This window comes from Lactuca virosa, chromosome 7 (genome assembly GCF_052849685.1).
Source record: "Lactuca virosa cultivar CGN04683 chromosome 7, Lactuca_virosa_CGN04683_v6, whole genome shotgun sequence".
Lineage (NCBI taxonomy): Eukaryota > Viridiplantae > Streptophyta > Magnoliopsida > Asterales > Asteraceae > Lactuca > Lactuca virosa.
Genome location: NC_136432.1, coordinates 9,250,640 through 9,258,169, shown reverse-complemented (window position 1 = coordinate 9,258,169; position 7,530 = coordinate 9,250,640). Strand labels below are relative to the sequence as shown.

Below are 7,530 nucleotides of genomic sequence, written 5' to 3'. Positions count from 1 at the left end.
TTGAGTTCATATTTAAATATCCCAATTGCACTTAAGAGTCGAGGCATTGTATTCTCGTATTGCAACTAAAAGTTGTGAAGAGTTCTTTCCGCTTGCAATGCTTCTTTCCGAGTAACAATTTCCAAAGGTACTGAATCATCATCAACCAAATTTTAAACGGTATCCGCGATAATTTCTTCAATGTTTTGAACCTCGTAACATTCATTATTTTCATCAGGATAATCTAACAACACATTCACATCCTTTTTGTTCCGATAATGCATTCTCGTAATCAAGTTCTCAATCTCATGAATGTCTCAACCGCCTTCTCTATGATTAACTCTCTTGTTATATTCACATGCTCTTGATGTTGGAGAAACCATTCATAAACAACTTTCTCCATGTCCGGATACTTGGCTGCTTTGTGACGCTTGGAAGATCCATCTTTGGCAAAGTTAGCTGATAGGAACTCCGATGATCTCTTAAGAGTGTTTGATATTGTTCCTTAACTAACTTTCAAATCGAAAGTTTTGTCAACCCACTTCACCAAATCTTGTTGAATGCATCATTGGTGATCGTCCGCGTTGTCCACCGTCTGGTCCTATATATATATATATATATATATATATATATATATATATATATATATATATATATATTATGAAAGATGGTCAAACATTGGATTCTTATTTATTTTACTAAAGCTGAAGAATGTCTTAAAAAGCATGATTGAAATACATTGCTACTGGTCAAGGGTATATGCATAAAACAAAAACAAAAATAGAGAAAATATTTAAAGAACATGAGGATGTTTCCTAAGACATAGGCAAATAAAATAAGTTAGTGATACGTGTGTGGGATAACGACATAACGTGGCCTCTTCTTTCAGAATATAATTAAGTATGAATGATATATATTTTGCATATTAAATATAAAATCCAGTTTCATTGTTCGGTGGTTTGTATTCACTAGAAAACCAAAGCAGGTCGAATAATTTAGGTACTAATGAACTGTAGCTTGCAAATTGTACAAGGTTAGATGGGCCAAGTAAAATATCAAATTGAGTTTTCGTTAAAATAAATAAATTTTAAGCTGGCTTAAATACTAGGTTGGATCTAGTTAACACGTTATAAGTTTTGTTTAATTGATATAAAATTTATGAATAATTTATATATTAGTATGATTATTACTTTTCATAATAATAACGATGTCAAACTTCATAAATAAGACAATTTATAATGTGGTAAACAATTAAAGTATGTTTTAAGTGACGAATAAACCATTTTCCATGTTTGACGTGTCTATTTATTTATTTTTGCTAAATGTTAGTATTGTCGGTAAATTATAATTCAATTCGCTTCATTTTCATATAAATTAATTGAGATTATTCGTGAATTTGGTACAATTGGACGTATGCATCATGCTACATTCGCCGATTTCCAAATTATTGATTCTATATACATTGGACATAAACTAGCTACGCCAACAAGACGCTTTTGACATCTTATAGGAGATAAGACTATGCCATGCCATGGTTATACCATGGCAAAACTCTCAACCTCATCTCCACATCAACTCCATATAAGATTGTGGTGTGGCATCCATTTTAAAACCATGGGCAAGGAGGGGTGGAGAAAAAAAAGGAAGAAGAGAGAGAGAGAGAGAGAGAGAGAGAGAGAGAGAGAGAGAGAGAGAGAGAGAGACTCGACACTTTCTAGCCGAGGAGAGAATAACTACACTCGGAACCGCAGACTCGACGTGGTGTTTGGCACGACTTAGGTGGCAAACCACACTCGGAACCGCAACCACACCCTCCAGTCTAAAAGATTAAGGAAAAAAATAATAAAAATAAATTCGATCGTTACCGCATATCAAACATGATAGACATGAAATGATTGCTTGACTTAGCTGATTTATTGTTAGGTTTAAGCTTGAATGTCACCTTCTTTTATTATGAAATATTTTGATTTTACCTTAGAAGTGTTGGTTGATTTGCATTTGAAGTGTTGGTTGTGAGACTGGTTTGTAAAAACATCCATAAATAACGTTCATTTTTTTTAAATGACGAAGAATGAGAATGAACGAGATATTGATATTAGCATTGTGATGGAATGTGTTATTACCATTATATTATCGTATTTTGTTGCAATTTAATTAATGAATCATTAATTGTACATAAAATGTTTGATGAAATGTCAAAACAAAAAATATGCACTATTATTTAGTTCAAAAGATATTTTCTTTTATCGTTAATTATGGTGTTGTTAGTGATGTATACATTTTGTATTATCATTATCATAGTTATTGCCTATATGGACGAGGTGTAACATGTATAGAAACTTGTGTATATGCATATCTATATAAATTGGTTTACGATGTAAATAAATTTTGTTATTTTTTCGAAGTTATACTAGTATTATATGGTTTCACATACATTGTATTAAGAGAATACAATAACACTTTACAAAGGCTAATAAGTGTTGCACCATGGACAAGATACAAAGTGTTACGGTAGCACCAACCTAGGTAAGGTATTTCGCTGTGATACCATTCCATATGAACTTGATGGAAAAAGGGGTTGGAACTTTAAACTTTGATCTAATACATGAAGAGAGGGATTATGCATTTATGTTGGTTAGCTTTGGTTCAAATTGTTCAGAGTTTATCTCTTTAGTTTGTTTTATCTCTTTGTTTTTAAATTATTTTGATAGATGTTAGCTCCTGAATATCAGGATCCAGAATTGTATTTATTCGAACGTATCAATTGAATGAAGGCATGATTTTGAGCCATAGAACTTTTCATGGTATCAGAGCAGGCGAATAAGAAATCTTAAAAATGGGGAAAGACGACGGTGGGAAGGATAAAAGTGGTTCCAGTAATCCGCCGCCGGAAAAAATAAAGGCAAACTCGCCTTTCTACCTTGGTCCTCAAGATAGGCCAGGTGATTTTATCACTCCGACCAAGCTGTGAGGAGACAACTATGACGATTGGGCTGGTGACATACGAACCGCTTTGGAAGCACGCAGAAAGTTTGGGTTTCTAGATGGTACGATTACTGAACCTGTACCTCCTTGCACAAAGGCTGATTGGGATACTATCAATGCCATGTTGGTATCCTGGATGATGAACACAATCGACACAGAGGTGAAGTGTTATCTTTCAAAATATCGTGATGCTAAACGGTTGTGGGATACATTGAAGTCCAGATACGCTTTGGTGAATGGCCCCAAAATACAACAATTGAAGTCTTCTATTGCTAAATGTGAACAAGCCAATAACATGTCGGTGGCTGAGTACTTCGGTAGACTGACAGGCTTGTGGGAAGAATTACACAACCATGAACCCATAATTGCTTGTTCTTGTTGTGCCAATTGTACCGCAGGAATTGAACACGAGACAAGAAGGGACAATGACATGCTGCATAAATTCTCATGGGGCTGAACTCAGACCATTTTGCTGCACTACGTACTAGTATCCTGTCACAAGATCCTTTGCCATCCTTGAATAAAGCTTTTCAATTGGTGATTCAAGATGAACGTGTTCGGAATGCAAAGAGTGTGACAGATGAGAAGCCTCATGGAGCACTGGGTTTCTCAATACGTGCAGGCGGAGACAAGGGAAAAGTTCGAGAATGGGTGGATAAGTCACACCTGACCTGTACTCACTGTAAAAAGATGGGACATGAGGCTACAAGTTGTTTTGAACTTGTTGGATACCCTGAGTGGTGGGAAGACCGGAGCAAAACAAACATGGCTAGGCGTGGAGGAAAATCAGGTGGTAGAGGCTGAGGAAGAACAAACACTCGTGCCAATACCGTCTCACTTACCTCCGGGAGCGGCAACAATGAAACATCACCACTGCTTTTTACAGCCGAGCAATGGAAAACCTTAACTGGTCTAATGGGTAATGCAAGAATCACCGATCAGCGCCTAAATGGTGAGTTTTATAAAAGATTATGGATAATAGACTCTGGGGCAACACACCATGTTACAGGTGATGTCTCATGGCTCAGGGAAGTTGAAAGAATTTCGGGCCGCCTTGTGGGATTACCAAATGGCAAAAAGGTCATTGGAACTAACAAATGCTTGGTTTGATTGTCAGACAAAATAATGCTTAAAAGTGTTCTCTTGGTTCCAAAACTAAACTGCAATCTCATATATGTGTCTCAATTAAATGATGATATGAAATGTGTTGCTGCTTTTGACTCACATATGTGTGCTATATAGGACCGGTCGAGGAGGCTGATTGGAACGGGTGTTAGACGGGACGGACTTTACTATTTTAAGAAAGGAGAATCGGTTCTACATATGTCGGTCAATGGTGCAGTATCTACTTTGGAGTTGTGGCACAAGAGAATGGGTCATCCTTCTGAGAAGATTGTGAAGTTGCTCTCTCCGGTTAGTGATAGTAAGGGTAGTTTAAATAAAGCTTGCGAAGTATGCTTTCGAGCCAAACAAACTAAGGAAAATTTTCCTTTAAGTACGAATGAAACTAGTAGGATTTTTGAAAAAATACATTGTGACTTATGGGGTCCTTACAAACATGCTTCTTCTTGTGGAGCGCGTTATTTTTTAACTTTAGTAGATGACTTCTCTCGTGCTGCTTGGGTTTATTTGCTAGATGATAAAACCGACGTTTTCCACATGTTTATGTCTTTTGTTGCTATGGTTGAAAGACAATTTTCTCAAAAACTAAAGATCGCTCAAAGTGATAACGGAACAGAGTTTAACTGTTTACTTAGCTACTTTTCTAAACATGGAATCATTTTCCAAACTTCATGTGTTAGTACACCACAACAAAATGGAAGAGTAGAAAGAAAACATAGGCACATTTTAAATGTTGCACGAGCTCTCTTGATGCAAGCAAAATTACCCATTGATTTTTGGGGAGAAGCAGTCCTCACTGCTGCTCACTTAATAAACCGAACTCCTTCATCAATTTTAAAACAACAAACACCCTATGAGATTCTTTTTGCCTCATTACCTTCGTATAACTCTCTCAAAACTTTTGGGTGTTTGTGTTTCGCCCATAACCAACGAGCTAAAAATGATAAGTTCAGTAGCAGAAGTCGAAAATGCATCTTTGTGGGTTACCCCTTTGGAAAAAAAGATGGAAACTGTTTGATTTGGATACCAAAGAATTTTTTGTATCTCGTGATGTTAAATTTTCTGAGGATATCTTTCCATATTCTGATATACGTGACATCGCAAATAATGAAGATGCCACCATTGAAGAAATATGTCCTAGTTATAATGATCTGATATATGGAGAGGAACCACTATCTGTTGAACCCCATCCTAATCATGAAGAGCATACCAACAACTTCTCTCCGGGTACTCCTTTGGTTGGTACTAGCGAAGAACCATTCTCTTCACCTTCGGTTCCAATAGTGACACCTCCTAAACCTTCTGTGACTCCACATGAAAAAATGGGTTGTGGCCACAGGGAAAAATTCCCATCTGTTCTACTCAAAGACTTTGTCTCTAACACATCTGCCATTAAAAGTCCGTCCTCCTCTATACCGTCTCCACAGTCCTCCAAAGGTACACCATATCCTATCACACATTATATAAATTGTGACAAATTTTCTCCTAGTTATCAACATTTTATTGCAGTCGTGACCTCGGGTCAGGAACATCGTACTTTCAAGGAAGCCATGAAACACGATGGTTGCAAAAAGTCCATGCAAAATGAAATCCGAGCACTAGAGGAGAATGGTACTTGGACGTTGGAACCTTTACCACCCGGTAAACGAGCATTGGGCAGCCAGTGGGTTTATAAAATCAAGTACTTGTCCAACGGAGAAATTGAACAACTTAAATCTCGTTTAGTGGTGTATGGAAATCATCAAGAGGCGGGTGTAGATTATACATAGACGTTTTCTCCTGTCTCCAAGATGACCACGGTTCGGGTTTTTTTTGGTGGTATCAGCTTCTAAACAGTGGGAACTTCATCAGATGGATGTACATAATGCGTTTCTACACGGGGATCTTCAAGAAGAAGTGTACATGTGATCGGTATATTTTACATCACGCTTAATATACTATAATTTATGTAAAATAACCGATTTTATCTAAGAATGGTGCTACTTTGATATGTATTTGAATTATGTTTGTAGGTGGTAAATATGATGAAAATGGTACAAAAAGATGCAAAAAGAAGTTCAAGGAATTACACGAAGAGAAATCAAGATTGAAAACAAAAGAATTGAAGATGTTCGGGTTTGGAAAGACGAGAAAACAAAATAAAAAAAAATGAAAATTTGTATTTTTAAAATAAATATAATTTAATTAAAATGATTTATTTAGGAAATAATAATTTTATTATTTTCTAAATAATTTAATTTAATTAAATGTATTTTTAATAAAATCAAAATAAAAATAATATATAAAAATCATGTTTTTAAAAATAAAAATAAAAAGAATTTAAATTAATTAATGAGGTTTAATTAAAATAAATTAGTGGGAAATAATTAATTATTTTCTAATTAATTTATAGTAATTAAATTGAATTTATTTAATTTAAATTAATTTAAAAAAAAATTGAAAAAGAAAAGAAAACGCCCCAGCCAAGCCAAGCCGAAGCCGGAGCCAGCCGAGCCAGCCAAGCCAACAAAAACCAAATAATTCCATCTTTTTAATTCTTTTGAATTCTTTTTCATAAGATTTAGATTGGATCTTAGATCCAATCTAAAAGCTTAATATTCCTAGCTTTATTTCATTCTTTTTGGTATTTAATTTTTCAAAAATTCACTATAAATACCACCTCAAAATCACACATTCTTACACACCTCTTACATTCTTACACACCTCTTACATTCTTACACACCCTCTTACACATTCATACACTCTTACATATTTCATATACCTCTTATACCAACCTATTTTCATACCACCACTTTCTTTAGGAAATTTCTATATTTTTTGGAAAATTTTAGTCTTCCTAATTCTTTTCTTTTTCCAAAGAATTCAAGCCATCAAAGATTCAAGACTTTTCAAGATTCAAAATCAAGACATCAAGAATTCAAGAATACAAATATGAGTTTGTATAAGTCTACAATGTGCGGCTAAATCCTCTCGTGATTGCAACCGGGAGTAGGTTTTAATTCTTACTTATTGTATTATTTTTGGGTGTGAACATTTGAATTTGTTGAATATTATTTGTGGATTTTTTTTATGTTTTTAACATTATAAAATCGTTACACTTATTTTATTCATTTATCAATTAATTGTCCCAAGTTTAAAACAATTTTAAGTGATCTCACCACCGTGCCAAATCATCCAATAGCGGTGTGTAGGACGGAGGGTGCGGTTACAATTATTTTCTATTTTTGACTTAGACTTTAATTGAATCGGCTATGAAAAATTAATAACACTCATTTCTAATTCATATAATTATTAATTCTGAAACCGGAAGCGATCATTTTTTTAATTGAATTAAAATCATATTTTTTTTGTTTGTCATCATATTTATAAATCTCAAATTAATCATCATTTCTTTATCGTTAAATCAAAATAGTAACTAAACTATTAACCATAAGCTCCCCTGGA

General features: G+C 34.6%; 2 protein-coding genes across 2 annotated transcripts; both read left to right on the top strand.

Annotated features, from left to right (window-relative positions):
• Positions 1-2,815: 2,815 nt before the first annotated feature.
• Positions 2,816-3,768, top strand: LOC145126385 (uncharacterized). Its single transcript, XM_079061763.1, has 3 exons — positions 2,816-2,921; positions 3,000-3,335; positions 3,428-3,768. The coding sequence occupies exons 1-3, from the start codon at positions 2,816-2,818 to the stop codon at positions 3,766-3,768; spliced, it is 783 nt and encodes a 260-aa protein (XP_078917889.1).
• A 1,286-nt stretch (positions 3,769-5,054) lies between these two features.
• LOC145126384 (uncharacterized) lies at positions 5,055-5,855 on the top strand. The gene is made up of 2 exons (XM_079061762.1): positions 5,055-5,523; positions 5,596-5,855. Exons 1-2 carry the CDS (start codon positions 5,055-5,057, stop codon positions 5,853-5,855), a joined length of 729 nt encoding a protein of 242 aa, XP_078917888.1.
• Positions 5,856-7,530: the final 1,675 nt, after the last annotated feature.

What these genes read in the sequence shown, in the direction of transcription:
- LOC145126385 (XM_079061763.1), top strand. Translation starts at nt 2,816, where the DNA reads ATGGGGAAAGACGACGGTGGGAAGGATAAAAGTGGTTCCAGTAATCCG. An exon ending in TGGTCCTCAAGATAGGCCAG is followed by an intron (nt 2,922 to 2,999) that starts GTGATTTTATCA and finishes CCGCTTTGGAAG; the next exon opens with CACGCAGAAAGTTTGGGTTT. An exon ending in CCATGAACCCATAATTGCTT is followed by an intron (nt 3,336 to 3,427) that starts GTTCTTGTTGTG and finishes GGCTGAACTCAG; the next exon opens with ACCATTTTGCTGCACTACGT.
- LOC145126384 (XM_079061762.1), top strand. Translation starts at nt 5,055, where the DNA reads ATGCATCTTTGTGGGTTACCCCTTTGGAAAAAAAGATGGAAACTGTTT. An exon ending in GTCTCCACAGTCCTCCAAAG is followed by an intron (nt 5,524 to 5,595) that starts GTACACCATATC and finishes ATTTTATTGCAG; the next exon opens with TCGTGACCTCGGGTCAGGAA.